The 27,331-nt window shown below is 45.7% G+C and overlaps 1 protein-coding gene across 1 annotated transcript in view; it reads left to right on the top strand.

Annotated features, from left to right (window-relative positions):
- The window catches only part of PARVG (parvin gamma), a 62,647-nt gene extending 45,689 nt beyond the window's left edge, over positions 1–16,958 (top strand). The window contains exons 9-13 of the mRNA XM_040345815.1: positions 897–958; positions 7,137–7,205; positions 9,228–9,329; positions 12,566–12,638; positions 16,379–16,958. Coding sequence (XP_040201749.1) covers positions 897–958; positions 7,137–7,205; positions 9,228–9,329; positions 12,566–12,638; positions 16,379–16,464 — 392 coding nt within the window. The 3' untranslated portion in view covers positions 16,465–16,958. The remainder of the gene's footprint in view (positions 1–896; positions 959–7,136; positions 7,206–9,227; positions 9,330–12,565; positions 12,639–16,378) is intronic.
- Positions 16,959–27,331: the final 10,373 nt, after the last annotated feature.

Here is a 27,331-nt window from a genome sequence, read left to right as displayed (position 1 = left end):
CAATGTTAAGTATGGCCGTCGTTCCCGCGTCGAAATTTGAAAAAGTTACGTTGTTTGCGTAAGTCGTCCGTGAATGGGGCTGGACGTCATTTACGTTCACGTCGAAACCAAGGACGTCCTTGCGGCGTACTTTGGAGCAATGCACACTGGGAAATTCCACGGACGGCGCATGCGCCGTTCCGCAAAAATGTCAATCACGTCGGGTCACAGTAGTTTTGCATAAAACACGCCCCCCTGATCCAAATTTGAATTAGGCGGGCTTACTCCGCCCGATTTACGATACGCCGCCGCAACTTACAGAGCAAGTGCTTTGAGAATACAGCACTTTCCCGTGTAAGTTGCGGTGGCGTAACGTAAATCAGATACGTTACGCCCGCTCAATTTTACGCGGATGTACAAGAATCTGGCCCTAAGAGTTAACCAAAATTGTAACCAAAAATTCTGTGATTTGACACTTTTTCTAAATGCACTAGGATCATGTTTCTTGTACAAATAATGTAATTTTTTAATATATATTTGGCACTACAAACACAGATTTAAAAAGCTTATATACACATAATAAAAAAAAGAAAAAAAAACTCTAAGGCCAGAAGGGAATGACAAACTAATTAGGGTTCACTACAGAATCTGAGCTGTCCAACTGATAGCTCAGTCCTGCAGATTATTTAAGGAGCACTGTTATAGAGGGGCACCATGCATTGATTTGCTGTTTATTGACCTGATCGATCTCCCCGTGTAGGTTCTATAAAAATAGTCAAATCTGAAAAATGAAAAAATACAATGTAACCATTATGCAGTGTTTGTCTGATTAGTGTAAGCAAAGCCTCTACGTTTGTAATATAATTATTGATATAAAATACATTTTGTATTCCAATTTACCTTCTTTCATGTTCTAGAGAAGGATGCCTTTGACCAACTCTTTGAAACGAACCCAGACAAGATAAATGATGTGAAACAGGTAATTTATATAAGCATGGGGGCAAGTGTAACAATTGGGTTTTTCATGGACATCAAAGGTTTTCTATGTGGTGTATTTGTTGTTAATTAAATAATGTCTTTATAATATTTACGTTGTTTTATTTTTTTTATTAGTTCCTTAATCTGCCCTTTGTAATATTCTACTGGTAACCTTTTAAAAATTGCTGCTGAAATTACTGTAACTTCAGCTACAGTAGCCATGCAGGAAAATGTGAATATATATGTATATTTGCCTGTATTTTTTTAAGCCCCATCCAAATAAGACCACAACCAAACTGGCAAATATAGAATCATTTAAAGGAATCAAAATTTCTTGTTTACATTTAAAAATCAGGATTTTTTGCTAGACAATTACTTGGAACCCCCAAACATTACTCTACCAGGTCCGTCACCCCCTCACATTCATATTGGCCTCAGGACGCAGAGCACTGTGCCCCAAGCCATCCCACCCTTTACTACCAGCGGCTTCCGGCTTCTCTGCCAATCAGGACAGGAGGACCCAGAGCCCGGAAAGAAGACCGGGTCAAGACAGAAGTCCAGGTGAGCCATGACAGCTGGAGGGTTCTGCCGTATGGTGAGTGCAGACCTGAAGGGGCCCCCCAAAATCCTTTAGCACCAGCCGCTACTGAACAATGAAATCATTGTTCTTCCTCTGTTAACCATGTAAACATCCCTTGTAATAGAAATAAGGGTGACAGGTCCTCTTTATGAAGAGATCTGGGGTAAAAAGACCACAAATCTCTTCTTTACCTTTAAAAGCAAAATATTTTTTTAAATCTTTTGCTTTCATTTTTTTACTCCAGCCTGGGCTGGAAGTGATGTCATGACGTTACTCCGGTCCTCCAAAGCCATAGTCGATCAAAGGGTGTTAACTATTTGATCGCCTATGGGAGCATACGTATTGGGGTCAGCAAGTGGTTAAGGATGGAACTTATCATGCAAATTTGAATAAGGCCTTAGGTTGCCCTTAGGAATGAATGCTCCTTTTACTGCATGTAAAACAGATCATTGACCAGACCAGCAAGAATTGTAGGGCTGTCATTCTAGGATCCCTGTTGCCTGAAAATTGGTTTACATGTAAAAGTAAAAAAAAAAGGTTCCCTGTATTTTAGTCCAACTTTGTCATGTAAAATACAGTATTTCTTGGATCACATTCTCTACCTAAAAGTAAGTATACTATGTGCTTATGAGAGAATGTGTTCTTGGGTCCAATTTTGGTGATGGGACCCCATCTTGTATAGCTATTTTAGTGGAGACCATTTCCTATACATGCTCGGTGACACCCCCAGGGAGGAGATGGGTAACAGTAGAGCTCCTGAATGATACTCTTCCAGCAGCTGGGGAATTACCATAGCCCAGTAGTTCTCATTCCTCCAAGGCTCTGCCTCCGTCTTCTATAAAGCATTTTGCCATGGTGAAAGTTTTCAGTGGACTCTATTAAACACAAAGTTATAAATATACTCCACTCCACTAGATACAAGGTATCACCAGACACACAGGGGTAGATTCACGTAGATCCGTGTATCTTTGCGGCTGCGTAACGTATCCGATTTACGTTACGCCTCCGCAACTTAGACGGGCAAGTGCTGTATTCTCAAAGCACTTGCTCCGTAAGTTGCGGCGACGTATCGTAAATCGGCCGGCGTAAGCCTGCCTAATTCAAATGTGGGACAGGGGGGCGTGTTTTATGTTAATGTTCTGTGACCCGACAGGCCAGACAAATACGTATCGCCAACTGCGCATGCGCCGTCCCGTGGCTGCATCTCAGTGCGCATGCTCACAATCACGTCGGAACAACTGCCTAAGATACGTCGGATCACTGCCTATGGCGTGAACGTAACCTACGCCTAGTCATATTCACGTCCTACGTAAACAACGTAAAATACGTTGGCTTGTGTTCCCTGGTGCAGCCCTTTGCATGGATGTTGCTGAGTTACACCTCCTTTATGGGGCATAACTTTACGCCGGACGAATGACTTTACGCGCACTGTGTCGGACGGACTTACGTTCGTGAATCGGCATATCTCCCTCATTTGCATATGTGAATGGAAAATTAATGGGAGCGCCAAATACGTCCAGCGTAAATATGCACCCACTCTACGCCGGCAAGTTACGTTGGTCGGATGAAGCCTATTTTCAGGCGTATCTTAGTTTTGTGGGCACGGCGCACAGATACGACGGCGCATATTTGCACTTGCGCGCAAGTGCTTTGTGAATCCGGGCCTAAAGGTATAAGTAGACTCCACTGGACACAAAGTTATCAATTGACCTCACTAGACACACAATTATCAGTAGACTCCATCAGAAACATAGGTATCCGTAGACTCCACTGGACACAAAGTTATCAGTAGCTGGACAAAAAGTTATCAGTGGACACCACTGGACACAACAATATCAATAGACTCCTCTGGACACAGTTATCAGTAGGCTTTACTGGACACAAAATTATCAGTGGATTCTGCTGGACACACAAAGTGATCATTAGACACCACTGGACACAAAGCTATCAAAAGACTCCACCACTGTACACAAAATGATCAGGAGAAGCCACCAGACAAAATGTTATAAGTAGACTCCACTGCACACAAGATTATCAATAGACAACCCTGGACACAGTCATCATGATGCCCCGTACACACGGTAGTTTTTTGTGATGAAAAAAAAACGACATTTTTAAAAACATCATTTAAAATGACTGTGTGTGGGGAAAACGTTGTTTTATGTCTTCTGAAAAACGACAAAAAATTGAGCATGCTTCAATTTTTTATGTCGTTTTTCAAAACATTGTTTTTTGTGTCATAAAAAATGACCATGTGTAGCTAAAACGACGTTTAAAAGTACGTTTTTAAACCCACGCATGCTCAGAAGCAAGTTATGACGTGAGCTTGAATGGAAAAGAGTGCCGCCGTACGTGCTGAACGTCACCGCACTTCGCTAGAGCTCTTTGAAAAAACGATGGTGTGTATGCTACGTCGTTTTTTAAAATGAAGTTTGAAAAGCTTTGTGGTTTTTTTTCATGCTAAAAAATGACCGTGTGTACGCGGCATGAGACTACGCTGGACACAAAGGGGTAGATTTACTAAAACAGGTGCACTCAGAATCTGGTGCAGCTGTGCATGCTAGCCGACCAGCATCTAACGTCAGCTTATTCAATAAGCTTTGGCAATAAAATCTGGAAGCTGATTGGTTTCTATGCAGAGTTGCACTCTCCAGCTTTTAATAAATAACTATAATTATATATAAAGAATTTAAAAAAAGTGAGTACACCCCTCACATTTTTGTAAATATTTTATTATATCTTTTCATGTGACAACACTGGAGAAGTTACACTTTGCTACAATGTAAAGTAGTGAGTGTACAGCTTGTATAACAGTGCAAATTTGCTGTCCCCTCAAAATAACTCAACACACAGCCATTAATGTCTAAACTGCTGGCAACAAAAGTGAGTACACCCCTAAGGCCGTGTACACACGGGCAAACATGTACGATGAAACCGGTCCGCCGGACCGTTTTCACCGTACATGTCTGCCCGGGGATTTCTGTACGATGGCTGTACTAACCATCGTACAGAAATCCGCGCGTAAACAATACGCGGGGCGTGTCCGCGGCGTCACTGCGACGATGACGTGGGCGGGCCTGCCAGTTAAATGCTTCCACGCATGCGTCAAAGTCATTCGACGCATGCGAGGGATGGCGGGCGCTCGGACATGTACGGTAGGTCTGTACAGACGACCGAACATGTCCGAGCGGGCAGGATTCCAGCGGACTGTTTTAAAACAAGTCCAGGAATATTTGTCCGCTGGGAAAAGGCCCGGCGGGCAAATGTTTGCTGGAATTCTGTCCGCTCGGTCCTACACACGACCGAACATGTCTGCTGAAACTGGTCCGCGGACCAGTTTCAGCAGACATGTTTGGTCATGTGTACGGGGCCTTAGTGAACATGTCTAAATTGGGCCCAAAGTGTCAATATTTTGTGTGGCCACCATTATTTTCCAGCATTGCCTTAACCCTCTTGGGCATGGAGTTCACCAGAGCTTCACAGGTTGTCACTGGAATCCTCTTCCACACCTCCATGATGACATCACGGAGCTGGTGGATGTTAGTGACCTTGCGCTCCTCCACCTTTTGTTTGAGGATTCCCCACAGATGCTCAATAGGGTTTAGGTCTGGAGACATGCTTGGCCAGTCCATCACCTTTACCCTCAGCTTCTTTAGCAATGCAGTAGAAAGACAAAAGAAAGAAGCGCCTCTGAGTATGCTGCTTTTAATTTAAAACATAAAAATATATCCAGCACTTACATCATAGTAGTATGGTGCAGTCGTGGACCATACTACTATGATGTAAGTGCTGGATATATTTTTATGTTTTAAATTAAAAGCAGCATACTCAGAGGCGCTTCTCTCTTTTGTCTTTCTCTTGTATACACCGAGCTGGCTTCGCTCCCGGATAGCAGCCCTGAACTACTGCCTTCAACCACATCAGTTCCTCATTTTCATCAATCACAGCCTCTTTAGGCATTTTTGCTGGGACTGAACCTATCATGGATTTTTGAATATGAACAGTCATACTGTATATCCCCAATGTGTTTTGTGATTTTTATCTTAAACTAATCGATCCTTTTAATCAATTTTATTATTATTATTTTTATTAATTTTTAACCCTTTAGTTGATTGTTTTGTGCAAACACCCTGAGCGCTGTACTCCATCCATTTTTTTTTTAGCAATGCAGTGGTCATCTTGAGGCTGTGTTTGGGGTCGTTATCATGTTGGAATATTGTCCTGCGGCCCAGTCTCTGAAGGGAGGGGATCATGCTCTGCTTTAGTATGTCACAGTACATGTTGGCATTCATGGTTCCCTCAATGAACTGTAGCTCCCCAGTGCCGGCAGCACTCATGCAGCCCCAGACCATGACACTCCCTACACCATGCTTGACTGTATGCAAGACACACTTGTCTTTGTACTCCTGCATAGGTTGACGGCGCTGTATATGTACCTGAAATAAAATAAATAAATAATGGAAAAGGATCTGGGAGTCCTAGTAGATGACAGGCTCAGCATGCCATGCTGCTGCTAACAAAGCAAACAGAATATTGGCATGCATTAAAAAGTGGATTAACTCCAGGGATAAAACGATAATTCGCTTTGCTAAAACTGAACCGCCTCTCAGCCAATCAGGTGGCCGGGTCTGTTACTGGTCACCTGATTGGCCACTTCAGGCGCTGTGATTGGACGCCTGAGAGAGGACGGAAGAAGACATGGAGGACGTGCAGGAGACCATCCCTGACCCACTCTGAGACAGGCAAATGCCAGGCAGCATCTGATGGGGCACAGTAGTGGCAAATGATGGGCACACTAGCAGCATCTGATGGGGCACAGTAGCGGCAATTGATGGGCACACTGGTAGCATCGGATGGGCACATTGGCAGCATTTGATGGGGCACAGTAGCGACAATTGTTTGGCACACTGGCAGCATCTGATGGGGCACAGTAGTGGCAATTGATGGGCACACTTGCAGCATTTGATTGGGCACAGTAGCAGCAATTGATGGGCACACTGGTAGCATCGGATGGGCACATTGGCAGCATTTGATGGGGCACAGTAGCGACAATTGTTTGGCACACTGGCAGCATCTGATGGGGCACAGTAGCAGCAATTGATGGGCACACTGGCAGCATTTGATGGGGCACAGTAGTGACAATTTATCGACACACTGGCAGCATCTGATGGGGCACAGTAGCGACAATAGATGAGCACACTGGCAGCATTTGATGGCGCACAGTAGCAACAAATGATGGGCACTGTAGCGGCAAATGATGGGCACACTGGCAGCATTTGATGGCACAGTGGCAGCAATTTATGGGTACAGTGGCGGCAATTTATGGGTACAGTGGCTGCGTTTGATGGCACAGTAGCTGCGTTTGGCACAGTAGTTGTGTTTGATGGGCACAGTGACTGCAATTGATGGTTTTTTTTTCAGTTTGTTTGCTCCTCCCCAAAAATTTTGAGCACCAGCCGCCACTGGTACCACTTGTGGTTCTGCAATGACACCTGCTAATATACTGAATACATTTGCAGAAGAGAACAGTTACAGTAATCTCACAGTAAACTATTTATTATTATTCATCCAAGGACATGTTTCTCTTGCTTCCCTACAGGCCATTATGAATTTTGTGAATAAACAGCTAGTAAACCTGAGTCTTACTGTGACTGACTTGGACTCCCAGGTAAAGTCTAATGTCTTCTTGATCTCCTTTACATTCTTTTTTTTTCACAGAAATGTACCCATTTTTTTTTTAGCTAATTGTAGTTTTGAAAATAGACTAAAGCCTCGTATACACACGATAGGTTAACCAGAGGACAACGGTCTGAAGGACCGTTGTCCTAGGTTAACCGATGAAGCTGACTGATGGTTCATCACACCTACACACCATAGGTTAAATAACCGATAGTGTCAGAACGCGGTGACGTAAAACACGACGACGTGCTGAAAAAAACGAAGTTCAATGCTTCCAAGCATGCGTCGAATTGATTCTGAGCATGCGTGGATTTTTAACTGATGGTCGTGCCTACAGACGATCGGTTTTGACCTATCGGTTAGGAATCCATAGGTTAATTTTAAAGCAAGTTGGCTTTTTTTTAACCTATGGTTAAATAACCTATGGGGCCCACACACGATTGGTTTTGACCGATGAAAACGGTCCATCAGACCGTTGTCCTCTGGTTAACCTATCGTGTGTACGAGGCCTAAGATTTGCTGCTAGACCAGAAAGATGTAAGCAGTAGCTCTAGCAATTCAGAATATTTTGTAATACCTTACAAATCCCTATTACAAATAATGTCAGAATTTGTCAGAAGATATTTGAAATAAGGTTGTGTACTGTTATCAAAAAAAATGGCTCTGTAGCTTGCAAAAGACGGGAGCCACAACAGGAGCATCTCCTTGCTAAAATTCCTGTGGGATTCACAAAACCGATTAAAAGTAGAAATGAAAGACAATTTTTCATTTCATTTTGACTAGAGTAGGGAAGAATCATAACTAGGGTGACCACATTTCCAAACTGCTATTCAGGGACCCCTCCTCCCCAAAAATCAGCTTGTGATGTACCAAATGACAGCACAGCCGGTGCGACGGGTGCGCGTTCTACCCAGGAGCACTGATCATGCCCCGAAAAAAGCCGCCACATCACCACTTCACTCACTGACAGTACTTGTCCTGGCCGCCCGAGACCCGTGGAGGCCTTTTTTGTGGGCATCAGATCGGCCTGGGGGGGGTTGGCTGTGTCAGTTTCATTCTGGGACACTGTATTGTCCTGAAATGAAGGTGCCCGGGACAGACCCGCAAAATGTGGGACTGTCCCAGGCAATCCGGGACACGTGGTCACCCTAGTCATAACCCCTGTCAGGTGTTTCCTTTTGCCATATGTGTCCCACTTGAAGGATTCCCCTTCACTCCCTGTTCCATAGCCACAACTGGAAGTGAAATAAAAATCCACCAGTGAGAAAAATTCCTGGTAGTCAACAGAACTAGTATTTCCTATTGGAAGATTTCCCCTCTATACATGTTCTGGTGACCACTGAAAGGATAAGTTTACTTGTGCAGGTAAAAATTAAAAGCCAGTAAAGCATTAGTGATCAGCAGATCAAGCAGATACAATGATAGGAAAAATCTATGAACTACCACAACGCTCCACAGTGTATGAATGAGGTGGCTATGTGGGCGGAAAGACCGCAAGACCGTGCTGTTTTTAAAAAGTGACAGCTGGTTAGGGTTTAGGGTTAGAGGTAGGGTTAGCACTGGAAGTGAAGTTTGGGCATACAGCTGATTGGAGGAAAGGCACACACCCCCTCTCCTTATAGGCAGAGCCTTGCAGAGCTGTTTTGTGAATAGTTCAGATGCCTTCTAATCTATTTATAGCAACTTACCACTACACACATTTCTGGCTGGTTTTATCTCAGTTGACTGAGAACTTGTCTGAAGTTATCATGCTGATAACACAAGAACTACGCAGGAGAAAGCCACAGGACTTAGTGCTTTGAAGAGAGATAAGAAAACACTGCAGATATATGTGCCCAGCTCAAATTTCATGAATTGGGTTTACATCCACTTTAAAGGAATGGGCGTGCTGAAGGTGGCAGGTATTTTATTTTTTACAGAAATATTTTTTCCATAATAACATGACTATGTTATGTGGTTAATGTAGATACACAAAAAATATAAATATTTTGGTCATATTTTGTTTCTTTAGTTTGCTGATGGGGTCTTTTTGCTGCTGTTAATTGGACAAGTGGAAGGCTATTTTATACCTCTGTCATCATTCTTCCTGTGTCCGGGATCAACAGAAGACAAGGTGAGTTACTGAATGAATATTCCCAGCTATAGACCTATTGTACTGCAAACAGTTATTCTGTATCTGTAGTGTATATAGTCACATACTAGCACATTATGAGAGGCTCACTTTAAAGTGTTACTAAACCCACAACAGTATAATCAGTCTGTATATGCACTAAAGCATGCTTGTTATACTTACTGTGGAAACTAAAGGGATAATCCTCCACATTGTGTAAAAATACTATTTGTTACTGTCTTCTCTGATCCTTTTCTTCTTCCACTGTCCCCCAATCCATCTCCTTATAAGAGAGAACCTTTGGAGTCACTCTGCACATGCTCAGTTTGGTGTGCATTGCTAGAGATTTTCTCTTTTTCTTGGGAGGGTGCATGTGTGACGTCACGGGGCGTCCTTATCATAGGGAACCCCCCCCCCCCCCCCCCCCCGGGTAACAGTTCCAAAGCTGTGTTTTGGAACTGTTACATATGTGAAAATGTAAAGCTTTTTTTGTGCAGTATTTTCATATTTATCTGACTTAAAAGGAATATAAATTGTCTAAAAAAAAAAAAAATTCTCTCCTGAACATAGTACATCAATTTAGAAAATATATGCAGATTGTGCACTGTAATGAGACCCTTGCTCGCTCGCTTCCGCTCTCCCGACACTCCTCTGCTACTATTGAATCAGCTTGCAGATTGCAACGTCTGATGGTTCGGTCATCCAAGGTTTCGGGATCCGAACTACAGCTATGTGCCATTCGGGATCCATTAGAACAAAACACCAGGCAGGCTGTATGTAAGTTCATACAGGAAGACCTTTATTGGAAGTACACAGCACACTTTTAAACAGAATTTGGAACATCCCGCCCCCAACAATCGCTTTCCTATTGGTCAATTGTAAAGTACATCGAGTTCTCCTTCAGGTCCTCATAACCATGCAAATGAGGACTTGAACATGAGTCAGCAGGGATTGGTCCGATAGCTTGAATGGAGGGACTGTTATGTGTATTGAGACAGAAGCCCCAGGGGGCAATCAATGTACACAATAGCCAGACACAGAACAATGGAGCCGTCTGGCCTTAAGACAGAGCAGAAGACCCCCCACTGTGTAACAGATTTCAAAGAGATACCCTTCAGCATTCCAAGGTCCATGACATGCACTATTAGATTTTCTGCAGGTTTTTGTCTTCGGATTTACCAAAACCATGTAGTGCAAGGGCCTGCCTGATTGCATACAAATTGAAACGCTTAAGGTTTGATTTCATAATATATGGTTTTGGTAAATCTGAAGACAAAAATCTGCAGAAAATCGAATAGTGTGTATGGGATGCGCAGTCTCTCTGCCTGGGGTTCTTGGCTCTTCATTGGATAGATTGATAGCAGCGCAGCTATTGGCTCCCACTGTTGTCAATCAAATCCAGTGACACAGGTGCCGGGGTCGGGGCCAAGTCCTGCATTCGGCGACTATGGATGCCAAATGCTGAACACGGGAGCGCGCCCGCAAGGTAACCCCCCGGGAGAGAGCTTCCCAGAGGGGGTTAGCTGATGTGGAGAGGAGCCGAGAGAGCCGCCAGGGGATCCCAGAAGACGGCGTTCGGGGCCACTCTTTGTTCTGCACAGTGGAGGTAAGTATGACATGTTTGTTATTTTATTTTTTTAAGCTTTAGTATCACTTTAAGGACAGTCACATTACCAATAATTCCCCACTCCACAAGCCTCGCTAATCACTGTAATCACTGCAAAATGTCAGATTGCTCCTTTCTCGAAAAAGAACAACCACTCCCCAACTTCCAGGAGTACGCAGGAGCGGGGCGATCGCCCACCCACTTAAAGCCTGATTACAAGAATCGCAGCCAGGGAATGACAGGCTGACAACTTGATTTGAGGTTTGGATTCCTCTATCAGTGCTGACAGACAGGAGGAAGCACAAGCCTATTCACATCCTGCACAAATGTTTTGATTTGAGTGACAGAATAAATAAAATGTTTGCTCGGGAACGCACTCAGTCAGGAGAATCAGAGTCCCGCCAGAGGCTCATGAATCTTTCATCAATCAGGTGGAAATATGTAATTTATGTAAATTTCCCCCTAAAGTAGTCATTGGCGTTGCAGATATAGTTTGTCTCCGAGTGAAGTCAGTGACAAGTCATCTGAAGTGTGTTTGTACAGCATTGCCGAGGCATGTCTTCAGCTACGAGATGCAAAGCTTGATGGTCAGGAGGACAGACAGAGCTGTCATCTGGAAATGTTGCTTTTGCCGACATTACGGGGAAAATACTGGATCACTCAATATTTTTTAAAAGCAGAATGTTTCGGAACCTACCTACAGACATGGATCCTTACCATGTCATTCCCAATGTTCTTTTAAAAATGTGCTATTCTCACTGGGTAAGATAAAGACCAACTCATCTTTCAGTTTAAATCAGCAAAATACATATCTATGAACAATATTCAAACTTTAAAGCCCTGTACACATGATCGGATATCTGATGGAATCTAGTCCGATGGATTTTTTCGTCGGATATCCGATGAAGCTGACTTCCATCAGTCTTGCATACACACTATCAGTAAAAAATCCAACGCGGTGACGGAAAACACTACGACGTGCAGAAAAAAATGAAGTTCAATGCTTCCGAGCATGCGTCGACTTGATTCTGAGCATCCGTAGATTTTTGACCGATGGACTTCCACACAGACGATTGTTTTTTTCTATTGGTTTTTTTATCCATAGGAAAAATTTAAAATATGTTCTATTTTTTTTCACTGATGGAAAACAAACCGATGGAGCCCACTCACGATCGGTTTGTCCGATGAAAACAGTCCATCGGTCTGTTTTCATTGGACAAACCGAGCGTGTGTACAGGGCTTTACAGTTTATTTACTTAAAAAGCAACCACGTTTCTATAGGTAAGTTGCCCCAGGCTCCCACAAGTCTTGATTATTGGTAGTGTAGGCCCTCAATGATCTTTCTAAATCAATAAGTTGCCTTTTGAGGGTCCCCTTCATACTTATAAATACTAGATGGCTGTTTCCACAGTTCTCAATTTGTCAATTATACATTGAAAGGTGCAGTGAAGATATTCAAATGGAAGTAACCCAGAAAACCCAATAATTTTCCAGTTTAGTGTGCCAACAAAAAAAAATTGGTGATTTGTTATTTTGGGTAAACTTTATGTCTAAGCTTTAATATATGTGATATTAAACTGATATTAGATACATTTATGATTCTAATGAAAACCATATATATTCTCTTTTTCAGCTCCACAATGTTAACCTTGCCCTGGATCTCCTTACGGATGAAGGGATCCTAACAAACCCAGTGGACCCTGCAGGTCAGTGTTGCACATGCACTATATATATTTCAATCATTTATATTTCTTTAAATTTACAAAACAAAGAATCAACTAGTCTGTTACCTCCAAGCCATAACTGACTGGTTAGCATAGGCTTAACTAGCTAATAAAGCGGAGGTCCGCCCACCGCTGCAAAAATTAAAAGCCAGCAGCCATACCTGCTGCAGCTGCTGGCTTTTTATGATAGGACACTTAGCATACCTCCCAACTGTCTCTGATTTCGAGGGACTGTCCCTGATTTGGAGCAATGTCCCTCTGTCCCTCATTCCTCCTCCTTTGTCCCTCATTTTGGTCTGATCTCTATAGATGTATATAAAATGCACTTTTTATCTATCAAAAAGTGTTTCCCAGTGCTAAACCTTTCATCTGATTTCTAAATTGCTGCATTTGTAAATTCCAAAAGCCAATATAAAGGAATTGTAGTTGTAAAAACAGCACTTGTGGGTTTAATCAACCGAACAGGATACCTGTCAACCACAGGTATCCTGTCCCCCCTCCCCCCGAAAGGTGCCAAATGTGGCACTGGAAGGGGGGGGGGGGAGACAAATGAACGGAAGTTTCACTTTTGGGTGGAATTCCGCTTTAAACCACATGGCTTGAATAATGGCTGAAAAATTAAAAGCACTTTGCTATTCCCAGATGGACCAGTAAATGTTACATAATCCCTATTAATTATATTACCCTGTCCCTGGAGGTCTAATGGGAAATATATTGCCCATTTCCTGAAAGGCCAGATTATATAATACACTCCTTATTAGCTAGTAAAGCCTATGCTAACCAGTCAGTTATGACTTGGAGGTAACAGGTCTGTGGTGACTCAGTCAAATAATTATTCCCAGTTCCTGATAGCCCAGTGCCAGATACACAATACTGTTCCTTGTAGAAAATGTACAGTTCTTTCATTGATAACTACTGCTTTTCTAGTCTCTAGTGACCAAGTAAAAGGTATATTGTCCTTAATTGATCACTGGTGTGCAACTACCCATTGACCAAGTGTAAGGCAGGCTGTCTTTGTTACCAAGTGGAAGGCAAGCTGTCCTTGGATAATCACTGGTTGGCTAGTCCCTAGTAACCAATTGGAAATGATACTGACCTTCATTGTATTTACAGTCTCTTGAGACCAAGTGGAAAGTATACTGATCTTCATCGATTCACTATTTTGTCAGTCCCTATTAACCAAATGGAAAGTATAAAAAATAAAGGGGAAAAAACTGCACTATTAAAAATAATAAAAAAGTAAAAAATTAAAACGGATGGACCAATCCAAAAGCAGCAGCTAAATGTGGGATATACACAGAACATAAATAAATAGGGAAAAAACGCGCCATTTAAAGTCCAAAAAGAATTAAGTTAATTGATTGGAGAGCATGAACTTAATCCAGTAATTCCAAAGGCAAGATTAATTCATCCAGTAGTAAACACCACAGTGATCAATTCACAAAGTGCACCGTCACCTTATAGAAAACACGCTCACCAGATAACAAGCAAACCAGGCATGTGGCTATAGCCCAGCCAAGGCCTTTGCTTGTATAGAAGATCTCAGGGAACCCTGGATGGATGGTTGCAATGACTCACACACTGATGACACCATAAGGTCTGTATCATAATATTCAGCTATGAGCCCAAAAAGAAAAACTGACCATAGCGTAATACTGTCTAAATCATCATTTTTACTCAGTAAAAATAGTTGCACTTACATTTCCAAAGTTTAAAAATCGCGCATAAATTGTAGAGCCGGCTGGCTACCAAGCAAACTCCCGTCCCCCTAACGAGACAGCGTGGTGACGTCAGTACGTAACTTCCGTCAGACGCGTTTCGTCATATGTGACGTTGTCAGTGGAAAGTATACTTGTTCTTAGTTGACCACCATTTTGACAATCTCTGGTAACACGATGGAAAATATACTGCCCTTGATTGAACATTGTTTTTTCAGTTCCTGGAGACCAAGTAGAAAGTATACTGACTTCGTGATAACTGTTTTGCCTGTCCATATTGACAAAGTGAAAGTATACGGCTCTTGGTTGACCACTGTTTTGTCAGTCACTGGTGGTCAAGTTGAAAGTATATTATCCTTGGTAAACCACTGTTTGTCATTGTCTGGTGACCAAGTGGAATGTATTGTATCATGTCCTTAGTTGAACACTATTTTCCCTGTCCCTATTGACAAAGTGGAAGTATACTGTTGTTGGTTGATTGCTGTTTGCCAGTCACTGATGGTCAAGTGGAAAGTATATTGTTCTTGGTAAACCACTTTTTTTCAATGTCTGGTGACCAAGTGGAATGTACTGTATACTGTCCTTAGTTCACACAGTTTTACCAGTCCCTGGTAAAAGTGGAAAATATTCTGTCCTTGGCTGATCACAATGGGGACTCCATGGAAAGTGTACTCTGCTTAGTTGGTCATTGGGCACTGTCAAACCAGTGATCAAGTGGAAAGTACAGCAAATTGCCCTTCGTTGACCACTGTTTTGCCAGTACCCGGTGAGTGGTATACTATCCTGAGCTGACCACAGTTTTGCCAGTCTCTGAAAGTATTCCTTACAAATAATGCAATTATCCAATGGCTTTGTGGAACAGACATTCCCTGGTAGAACTGAAAAATGTAATGCTCAATCCCTTGTAGCCCAAGTAGAAAAACATCTGTACCATATGAATCAATTGAAAATGTTTTGCTAAAACTTAAACCATTGTGGAAAATGAGTAGACAATTTAAACTAAAATATAGTGCCAGGCCCTCATAGATGCATGTAGACATATAGGGCCAGATTCTCAAAGGCGTTACGACGGCGCAACGCCATTTGCGCCGTCGTAAGTCCTAATCTGGCCCAGGGTATCTATGCGACTGATTCTTAGAATCAGTTACGCATAGATACCCATTAGATCTGACAGGCGTAAGGCTCTTACGCTGTCAGATCTTAAATTCAACTTTTTTTCCCGCCGCTAGGTGTCGCCTCGTCGTTTTCCCTGTCGTCTATGCAAATTAGCTAGTTACGCGATATTCCCGAACGTACGTGCGGACGACGCAGTGATTTTACAACGTTTCCGTAAGCGTAAACTTAGCAGGGGCAAGTTTACGTAGGTCCGTTGTATGCCATGTTAAGTATAGCGTCGGGTCAGCGTCGGCTTTTTGTGTAGTTTACGTCGTTTTCGTAAGTCGTTCGCGAATACGACTTTACGTCATTGACGTTTTCCGTTGTGAGCTGGAGAATGCGCACTGGGCTATTTTTCCGCCCGGCGCATGCGCAGTTCGATTGGCGCGGGGGCGCGCTTAATTTAAATACAAGCCGCCCCCTTTGAATTACGCGGCCTTACGCCGGCCCAATTACACTACGCCGACGCAAATTACGGAGCAAGTGCTTGGAGAATACGGCACTTGCTCCAGTAATTTGCGGCGGCGTAGTGTAAATGGCTTACGCTACGCCGCCGCAGATTCTACAAGAATCTGGCCCATACTTTTCCCTCTGTGTGCTTAACTTGCCATTGTTCTTGTTGTTAACAATCGAACATATAAAGGACTTGCATATAAATATACCACTTTAGGGAGAAACGTTTTACTAAAACTTGAAGCTACTGCAAAACCATAGAGTACATCTCATAGCAGTCATCAAAATAATAAAAAAAATCTAAAATAGATAAGTTATCATCAATAACATTTTACATTCAATTATAAATAAATGTTTTATCTCTTCTGTTACTTTTCTCTTTGCTGCCATCTCCAGAGATTGTGAATAGAGATTTAAAAACCACCCTGCGAGTTTTGTACAGCCTGTTCCTCAAACACAAAAACATGCTGAAATCTTCATGAAAAAAAGGATTTGGACGAAGCAGAGTCACCGGGAGCCCAGCTGAGCCAAGGATGAAAACACAATTTATTACAAAAAAAATGTATATACTATATATATTTGTATTCTCTGCACCTCTAGATTTCTAAATATAAAAGCACAATAAGGGTTAGTGTTCATTTTATTTTCAGTGTCAGAGTCAGAGATGCTTTTCTAGCTATCAAGAATGATCTGTGGGTTTACAGCATCGGTCTTCGCCGTGTCTCAGCTGAACTAAGCGTATATATAAAAATACATTTTGTTGTTAAAATAAGTAGGACAACAGCTGCAGAGCTAGAGATTGTTCAATATGCTGCATTATGAAGCAACGAAATCTATTTTTACCCTATGTCTTGATAAAATAAATCTATATGAATCTCACACATAAAAGTAAAAAGAAACCTACGCTTAATTAAAGGAAAGCTATAAACACTTTGAACCATAGAGAGTATCAGCATGAAATAAATGCAGGCATCTAGGGGTGTCCCCACATACTGTGAGATTTTCCCTTTGTGCTCTGGGAGCCTCAAAATCCAGGGCGCGCTCTCATGTAAATCTTGACAGCTCTTAAAGGGTTTGTAAAGGAAATTTATTTTTTTATCTTAATAGCTTCCTTTACCTTAATGCAGTGCTGTTTTCATGTCCTCATTGTTCGTTTTTGCTCTCAAGTTGCTGTAATTCTTCTCTGATCTTTACACTTCCTGGTTGTCTGTTTCCTGATGACCACAGTGCTGGGAGCTTTCTCTCTGTGGTCACTAATCAAGGAGGTGTGATTACTGTGTTTCTAAAACCCCACAGCACCAATCAGTTTAGTTTTCCAAATCATCACTGCCCTGTATTGGCTCTGTGCTCTGTACATCACAGAAGCAGGAAACAACATGCAAAAACTAAACTAGAAACTGTAGGTACATTATATGATTGACTTTTATCTATTTTTTATCATTTTTAAAAGGAATCAGTTAACTATTATGTCTCTATACCCTGTAAACCAGGGGTGGCCAACCAGGGGCCCGGGGGCCACATGTGGCCCGCGGAGCCCTCTGATGTGGCCCGCGACCTCCTGTTCTGGAATAGCGGGTTGGCAAGCCCAGATCGCAGGTTGCCGATCTGCCATACCACAGCATCAATGTTGTGAATGAAGCTGGTGGTACAGGAAGAAAGTGGCTGCAGACCAGAGCCCCATAAGCTGATGTTTCCTCTACAGCGCCGGCTTTGCCACAGGTGGAGTCTATGGCAAAGTTCAGCTAACCCGCAGGATAGACACAGGTGCACTACGCTGCACCAGTGGTGTGGGTAAACTGCAGCACATCAGTTAAAAGCAGTCTTGGGCCTTTTTCACGTGATCAGCCCGACCAAATGGGACCCTCAATTCACCTCTACAGAGCGACAGATGTCCATTTACACTCGCCTACCTCCAATCCAAAAAACAGAAGGGAATTCATCCCCTTCCATCTGGGCAGATCAGAGGGCCCATAGAGTAGCCGTGACCTGTCATCTGCCCGCTTCGCTCATTGTGGCCCACGACTGGTTACCAAGTTGCTTAAGTGGCTCTCGCTATTCAAAAGGTTGGGCACCCCTGCTGTAAACAGTCATTTCAGCAAACAATTTTTTTTCCTTTACAACTCCTTTAAAGCTAAAAGCCAGGCAAGCAGTGAATTACACAGATAGCAGACAAGGTTTGTATGTCTGTTCATTCAGTCCTGAGATTTGCCCAGCTGTGCCACAGAGCTCAGCCCTGTCTGGCAGGAGAGAAGACCTCATTATTTATCTGCCGTTGCTAGGTTACACTTACAGGTCTTGTCCCTCCCCCATCCTGTGACTGGCCAGCGATGGGAGAAGCACCAGGCTGGTGAGTTCATCTCTCTGTCACTCTTCCTTTCATGCATAAAATGTGTTAGTATATGCAGCCCATCTTACTTGCTTCCTTTGCTGCTTTTCCCTCCCCAAGTCTGATCTCTGCTGATCTCTGGATTACATCAATACCAGGTAAATTCTGATACACAGACTACTTGCATTAAAAAATGGGTTACAAAACACATTCCCTTTTCCATTACATAGGGGAAGGAAAGTGTTCTGTAGTTAACAGAAGTGAATTGGGAAGGGCTGAAAGAAGCTTGGGATTTTAGTGAGGTAGAGAGCACAAGACCTTATGAGTTTACTGGATTTATGGCAGGATCAAATTTTTATAAAATTTTTTTTTCCAATTAACCACTTCCCGTCCTCGCTATAGCCGAATGACGGCTACAGCGCAGACCCCCAATTGCCGGGAGGACGTCAATAGACGTCCTCCCCTTCGCACGCTCCTCGCACGTGCTTGTGATCACCCGCGTCACTGAGTCTCGGGTGATCACAGATCCGAGTAAGGAGCCGGTCCCGACCCCTTACCATGTGATTGGCTGTCAGCCAGTGACAGCTGATCACGTGATGTAAACAAAGCTTGGAAATCGTTTTTTTTTCCTCCTCACCCCGACAGCGTGAAGAGAAAAAAAAGCCGATCACCGGCTTAGGTTGCAAGGGACATCAATCCCTAACAGGAAAGAGGCACATCTGCCTCTATGTGGCAATCTAAACCCCCTGCCAGTGCCACCTATTAATGCCCACAAGTGCCACCTATCAATGCTCAGTCACCACCATTGGTGCCAATCAGTGCCACCTAGCAGTGCTGCCTATCAGTGCCCATTATTGCCACCCATCAGTGTCCATCACTGCCACCCATCAGTGCCCATCACTTCCATACATCACTGCCAGCTATCAGTGCCACCTATCAATGCCACCTCTCAGAGCCCACTAGTGCCACCTATCAATGCCCTTCAATGCCACCCACTAGAGCCGCCTATCGGTGCCCACTAGAGCCGCCTATCGTTGCCCACTAGTGCCGACTTATCGGTGCCCATTGGTGCCCATCAGTGCAGCCTCATCAGCGTACATCAATGAAGGAGAAAAATTACCTGTTTGCAAAATTTTATAACAACATTAAAAAAAATATATATATATATATATATATATATATATATATATATATTTTTTAATTCTGTCTTTTGAATTTTTTTAACCATATATAAAAATGATCAAATACCACCAAAAGAGAGCTCTATTTGTGGGAAAAAAATTATAACAATTTCATTTGAGTACAGTGTTGTATGACCGCGCAATTGTCATTCAAAGTGCATCAGCGCTGAAAGCTGAAAATTGGTCTGGGCAGGAGGGGGGTTTAAGTGCCCAGTAAACTAGTGGTTAACAGATATAATAATGCCTAGCAACAAAAAAATACTGCAGCTAGCAATCATGTAGGTTGAAACGGGCATCCTTAAAGCGGAGTTCCGGCCACAATTTTAAAAATATAAACTTTTTAAATATGAATACCCCTGTAATACACAAACTTAATGTATTCTACTACAGTTAGTCTGTAAACTAAGGTCCGTTTTGTTAGGTTTTTACAGCATTTAGACACTTTATAAAACAGAAATTGACTGGGGCCATCTTAAGTGTGGGCATCATGAAGCCAGACTGTATGACTTCCTGGATTTCAGCCTCGCACATGCTCAGTGCTACACAAGCAATGTAATGGTTTCAGATCAGGTTTCAATAGCAATGGGAGTGCCAGAGGAAGTTACCGCCCCTTATCTATGCAAACCTCTCCTCCCCTCCTCCTTCCAGGAACCAGTAAATATAATAAATAATTTGTTCCTGTGCAGATATATCTACATAACAAGATGATATATATCTCTTGTTATATATGTGGTGTGTATACATATACCAGACATGTGCACTGTCAATAAATTAATTTTGTTTAGTTCCGTTTCGCATTATTAGCCGTTATTTCGTATTTTGTGCCCGAAACTCAATTCGGATTCGTACGCTCATAATGGGCACAGCAGGAGTACAGCCACAGGAAGTCAGTACAGAACAGGGATGGTGGGAACCCTTCATGAGGGATTCCCACCATCCCTGTGCTGAGTTCCTGGGTCTGTACACCCGCTGTGCCCATTATGAGGAGTTCCCACCATCCCTGTGCTGAGTTCCCAGGTCTCTACACCCGCTGTGCCCCATTATGAGGGGTTCCCACCATCCCTGTGCTGAGTTCCCGGGTCTGTACCCCCCGCTGTGCCCCATTATGAGGGGTTCCCACCATCCCTGTGCTGAGTTCCCGGGTCTGTACCCCCCGCTGTGCCCCATTATGAGGAGTTCCCACCATCCCTGTGCTGAGTTCCCGGGTCTGTACACCCGCTGTGCCCATTATGAGGGTTTCCCACCATCCCTGTGCTGAGTTCCCGGGTCTGTACACCCGCTGTGCCCATTATGAGGAGTTCCCACCATCCCTGTGCTGAGTTCCCGGGTCTGTACACCCGCTGTGCCCATTATGAGGAGTTCCCACCATCCCTGTGCTGAGTTCCCAGGTCTCTACACCCGCTGTGCCCCATTATGAGGGGTTCCCACCATCCCTGTGCTGAGTTCCCAGGTCTCTACACCCGCTGTGCCCATTATGAGGAGTTCCCACCATCCCTGTGCTGAGTTCCCAGGTCTCTACACCCGCTGTGCCCCATTATGAGGAGTTCCCACCATCCCTGTGCTGAGTTCCCGGGTCTGTACACCCGCTGTGCCCCATTATGAGGGGTTACCACCATCCCTGTGCTGAGTTCCCGGGTCTGTACACCCGCTGTGCCCCATTATGAGGGGTTCCCACCATCCCTGTGCTGAGTTCCCGGGTCTGTACCCCCCCGCTGTGCCCCATTATGAGGAGTTCCCACCATCCCTGTGCTGAGTTCCCGGGTCTGTACACCCGCTGTGCCCCATTATGAGGGGTTCCCACCATCCCTGTGCTGAGTTCCCAGGTCTGTACCCCCCGCTGTGCCCCATTATGAGGAGTTCCCACCATCCCTGTGCTGAGTTCCCGGGTCTGTACACCCGCTGTGCCCCATTATGAGGGGTTCCCACCATCCCTGTGCTGAGTTCCCGGGTCTGTACCCCCCGCTGTGCCCCATTATGAGGAGTTCCCACCATCCCTGTGCTGAGTTCCCAGGTCTCTACACCCGCTGTGCCCCATTATGAGGGGTTCCCACCATCCCTCTGCTGAGTTCCCGGGTCTGTACACCTGCTGTGCCCCATTATGAGGGGTTCCCACCATCCCTGTGCTGAGTTCCCAGGTCTGTACCCCCCGCTGTGCCCCATTATGAGGGGTTCCCACCATCCCTCTGCTGAGTTCCCGGGTCTGTACACCCGCTGTGCCCCATTATGAGGGGTTACCACCATCCCTGTGCTGAGTTCCCGGGTCTGTACACCCGCTGTGCCCCATTATGAGGGGTTCCCACCATCCCTGTGCTGAGTTCCCGGGTCTGTACCCCCCGCTGTGCCCCATTATGAGGGGTTCCCACCATCCCTGTGCTGAGTTCCCGGGTCTGTACCCCCTGCTGTGCCCCATTATGAGGGGTTCCCACCATCCCTGTGCTGAGTTCCCAGGTCTGTACCCCCCGCTGTGCCCCATTATGAGGAGTTCCCACCATCCCTGTGCTGAGTTCCCGGGTCTGTACACCCGCTGTGCCCCATTATGAGGGGTTCCCACCATCCCTGTGCTGAGTTCCCGGGTCTGTACACCCGCTGTGCCCATTATGAGGGGTTCCCACCATCCCTGTGCTGAGTTCCTGGATCTGTACACCCGCTGTGCCCATTATGAGGGGTTCCCACCATCCCTGTGCTGAGTTCCCGGATCTGTACACCCGCTGTGCCCATTATGAGGAGTTCCCACCATCCCTGTGCCGAGTTCCTCCTGCTTCCTTCTTCCCCCAGCACAGCACATTGCCACCATACCATTGCCCACCGCATCGTCTCCGGCACAGCACCCCGCATCGGCCTCGGCACCCTGCATCGGCCTCGGCACCCCGCATTGACCCCGGCACCCCGCATCGACCTCGGCACCCCGCATCGGCCTCCCGCATCGACCTCGGCACCCCACATCGGCCTCGGCACCCCGCATCGGCCCCGGTACCCCACATCGGCCTCCCGCATCGGCTCCGGCACCCCGCATTGGCCCCAGCACCCCGCATCGGCCCCTGTACCCCGAATCGGCCTCGGTACCCCGCATCGGCCCCGGCACAGCACCCCGTATCGGCCCCGGCACCCCGCATCGGCCCCTGTACCCCGCATTGGCCTCGGCACCCCGCATCGGCCCTGGCCCAGCACCCCGCATCGGCCCATGTACCCCGCATCGGCCCCGGCATAGCACCCCGCATCGGTACAGTGAGGGCTCAGTTACGGGCACAGTGAGGGCACAGTTACGGGTGCAGTGAGGGCACAGTGAGGCAGCGTTGGGCACAGTGAGGGCACAGTTACGGGCACAGTTACGACAGCGTTGGGCACAGTGTTGGGCACAGTGAGGGCACAGTTATGGGCACAGTTACGGGCACAGTGAGGGCACAGTGAGGCAGCGTTGGGCACAGTGTTGGGCACAGTGAGGGCACAGTTACGGGCACAGTGTTGGGCACAATGAGGGCACAGTTACGGGCACATTGAGGCAGCATTGGGCACAGTGTTGGGCACAGTGAGGGCACAGTGTTGGGCACAGTGAGGGCACAGTCAGGGCACAGTGAGGGCAGCGTTGGGCACAGTTATGACACAGGGCACAGTTACGGGCACAGTGAGGTCACAGTGTTGGGCACAGTGTTGGGCACAGTGAGGGCAGCGTTGGGCACAGTTACGGGCACAGTGTTGGGCACAGTGAAGGGCACAGTAAGGGCAGCATTGGGCACAGTAAGGGCACAGTGGATGGCAAGCTCGCTCTCCCACTAACTCTGTGACACCAGTGCAGAGTGGGGAGAGTTACAGATCATCAGGATGACAGAGGAGCGCATCTCTGATAGATCTGTATGTGAGAACACCCGCTCGTAGTACTGCCCCGCCTCCCTGCACTAGATTGTAACACACAGTGCAAAGCGCGCTGTTTCTATGTACAGGGAGGCGGGGCAGTACTACGAGCGGGTGTTCTCACATACAGATCTATCAGAGATGCGCTCTGTCATCCTGATGATCTGTATCTCCGCAAACCGGAGACAGACGGCGGGCGGGTGGTGGAGGCGGGGGGGCGGTGCTAGCAGGGGGGAGTTGGAGAGGAGGAAGAGGACACCACCTCTATGGGCGGCACTGTCCTCCCTCCCGCCCCCCCGAGATTCAACTACTGTACGGCGGCGCTCGTTCAGCCCAGCCTCCTGGGATTGATGACACACATCACCCAGGAGGCATAGCAGCGCTGGATGCGGCGGAGAAGCCATCCGCCGCAACGGGAAGACAAACTCACAGGAATAAAACCGTGAGTTTGTCAAACAAAAAAAAAAAACATGCCAGTTCTATTTAAGGGGGCAGTGTTAATTAAAATGCAAACAGGTTGAAAAATAGGGTGGAACTCCGCTTTAATGGACAGATCATTCATTTCATTTTGGCTGACCTAATTTATTTTAAGGCCATGTCAGGCAGCTATGGGGCAATTACAAGCAGACCAAAAAAGAGCAAATGATAGAAGTCCATTAAGAGGGCTTGTGACACACTTAACCAGGACAGGGGCTTTTGGAGGGGATTGCAGGTTAGCCTCTTGCCTACTGACTATGGGCCCCGGTTTTTGAGGGGGCTCTATTCTTTGGGAGGTGTGTGCCTGGGAGACCTTTGGAGTGGTTTTGTTTTAGGTTTGGGACTCTGGGAACCTAGGACCTGGATACAGATTGGGGTAGCTGTGTTTAGTTGGGGTATATAATCAGCAGCCCAAGCTAGTAATGACTACTTCAGCCCCTCCTAGACTGAGACTCACACTAGAAGATTATGATCCGTTCAAACAACCTAAATCAGGTCTCCTGCTGCTTTGTGTAAGACCTCATTCACACTTGGCGGACTCCGTCTGCTCCCGTCGGCTCAGCGGGAGATCAGTCTGCAGATCTCCGCTGAGCCGACGGATGACAAGCTCCTCTCTGCTCACTGAGCGGGGAGGGGCTTGTCGGGCACCGCTGTGTCCTATGGAGCAATCTGATGAAAACGGACAGCATGTCCATTTTCATCAGATCTTACCCGATCCGATCCGCATGGACGGATGGGGACATGGCCCCCATACGTCTGTTTTTATCGGATCGGGTCGGATGTCAGCGGACATGTCTCCGCTGACATCCAACGCTCCATAGGAATGCATGGAGCGGCCGTTCAGGTTCGTGACAGATGGACCCAAACGGCCCGTAGTGTGAATGAGGCCTAAATCTGTTTATTCTGTACCTACAGGCAAAGGGTTGGATCCAGGCCACTGACACATTGAGACTGTTTGCAAAAGAACTTTGGAAACATCACTGAAAACTTGGTGTGAAAATTCACTTAAATATTCCAATTTATGTGAAAAGCATCTGTACATGATTGGGTATTCAAAGTGAAGAGGAATTCGCTATTTACATGATTGGATAATTTTATTAAATATTCACACAATTTTGAGAACTTCTTTAGTAAATCAGCCTCTTTGTCTTTTTAAAGCTTGTCTTTGTATTCGCATATCATCTAGCAGAAAATATTCTAAAGCAGATGTCCTCTCTTGATCAATTGAAACCAAGAACTGACTGGAATCCCAAACCCACCCGTGTCATAAAACCAGTCCTTATTCTTCCAGAGACCCCCATTTAGTGGAACCAAATGCCATCAAGTACGACTTTGGCAGGCACAAGGGAAATTGCACTGAGTTTCTGCCTCCGCTAGTCACTTCTGCTGTTCTTTTTTTTTTTCTCAATAAAAGATTTTTATTGAAAGATTAGGCAAAGTATACAGTAGACATTCTGCTGTTCTTATACGAGTGCCCCAGCCATCTCATTGGCCAAAACACAATGGCCCAGATTCTCGTAGATGGGCATAAAACTGCGGCGGCGTAACTTATGTCATTTACGTTACGCCGCCGCAAGTTTTACAGGCAAGTGCTTTATTCACAAAGAACTTGCCTGTAAAGTTGCGGCGGCGTAGTGTAAATCCCCTGGTGCAAGCCCGCCTAATTCAAATGAGCCGGGTAGGGGGCGTGGAGCATTTAAATTAGGCGCGTTCCCGCGCCGAACGTACTGCGCATGCGCCGTCCCTAAAATTTCCCGACGTGCATTGCGCTAAATGACGTCGCAAGGACGTCATTGGTTTCCATGTCCAACCCCATTTATGGACGACTTACGCAAACAAAGTAAATGTTTAAATTTCGACGCGGGAACGACGGCCATACTTAACATTGGTTGCCCCTCATATAGCAGGGGCAACTTTACGCATCGCAAATCTAACGTAAACGTCGTAACTTCACTGCGTCGACCGCGCGTACGTTCGGGAATTCGCGTATTTTGCTAATTTGCATACTCGACGGGGAAAACGACGGAGCCGACACCTAGCGGTGAAAAAAAAAATTGCATTTAAGATCCGACAGCGTAAGAGCCTTACGCCTGTCGGATCTAATGGTTATCTATGCGTAACTGATTCTAAGAATCAGTCGCATAGATACGACGGCCCAGATTAGAACTTACGACGGCGTACATTGCGTTGCGCCGTCGTAAGCCCTTTGAGAATCTGGGCCAATGTGTAGAAGGGACACACCAGCATGCCTCTGACATCACCAGTGGCAGATATGACTTTTGTCTAATGCACAGGAACACTCCCTTAGCAAAAAAGAAATGTTCTTTCATCGTTTCTTGTCCCCATCCATGCTCATCCATCCTCATCCATGCCTAAACTCTTCCTGCCCCAAATTCATGTTACGATACTCTTTTAGAGTTCCTACCAGGACTTTCCATGATACTTACACAATCCCTGCAAGGATCTCCAGGTTTCACTGAAACCGCACTTGGCATGTTCTTTGACAAAAAATGTATTTAAGCTCCAGCCTTTTAAAGGGTCACTAAAGGAAAAAAAAATTTGCCTAAAATTAGTGGGCCAGATTCATGAAGCACTTACACCGTTTTTTTTGGTAGATGCACGGCGTAAGTGCAGATTTGCGCCGGCGGATCGCTGCGCCTTACCCAGAGAACCAGATTACGCCTCCAAATAGACTTCATCGCCTCGGTGTAACCTTTCCACGCCGGCGCGGCGTTGGTGCAGATTTACACTGGTCGGATCTGGCGTGGCCATGGTTTTTTTGTTTTAAATATGCAAATTAGGTTTTTGGGCCGATTCATCAACTTAAGCTTGACCGGCGCAGGCTACTCCCGGTGAGCGGAGCTGAAACTTCCGGTGCAAAGTTACCCCTCATAAAAGCAGGGGTAACTTTGCACCAAACTTGCAGAGGTCAGCTGAAGAGCAGCTAAAGCAGCAGCATTACAAACGAACTGAGCAACAACACTTGCTGGACAACACATAGAGGCGGTCCCCATGTTGGCAGAGGCCCTCAATAATTACAGCCCTCTCCTCTGGGCTGAAATTGGTCATCCGCCCACCTGATTCCTCATCAGCCATAACTGCCCCACCACAATGCAAACGACCTAGCTTAGAAAAAAAAAAGCTTCAGTACATTTGCACCTGCAGGGCGGAAGTCTGGGCTGATTCATAGACTGGGCTTTGGTAGTGGGTCGGCGTAGCTCAGGGATCACGCCGGGGCGCAGTTCTGAGCATGTGCAGATTGGGGCATTTACCCCTGGATGTCACTGAGCATGTGCGGTCTAAGATGCGCCCGGCATGACCCCTGCGCCACGGTCGGCACTTCATTAGCATAGGGTGACTCCCAGTTGGCCTTACCCCGCCTTACGCCGTCTAAAATCCGCCCCGCTGGGGCATCGTAGACAAAAAAAGTTTCTTGAATCACCTAACTGCCTCTCCGCGCTGGACCGGTGTAGTCTAAAAATGATGCACCACGCCGGTGCAAATCTGCACCATTGT

This window comes from Rana temporaria, chromosome 3, assembly GCF_905171775.1.
Source record: "Rana temporaria chromosome 3, aRanTem1.1, whole genome shotgun sequence".
NCBI classification, from domain to species: domain Eukaryota; kingdom Metazoa; phylum Chordata; class Amphibia; order Anura; family Ranidae; genus Rana; species Rana temporaria.
Note: the sequence above shows the minus strand (reverse complement) of the source record. Positions and strands in the feature narration are given on the sequence as shown.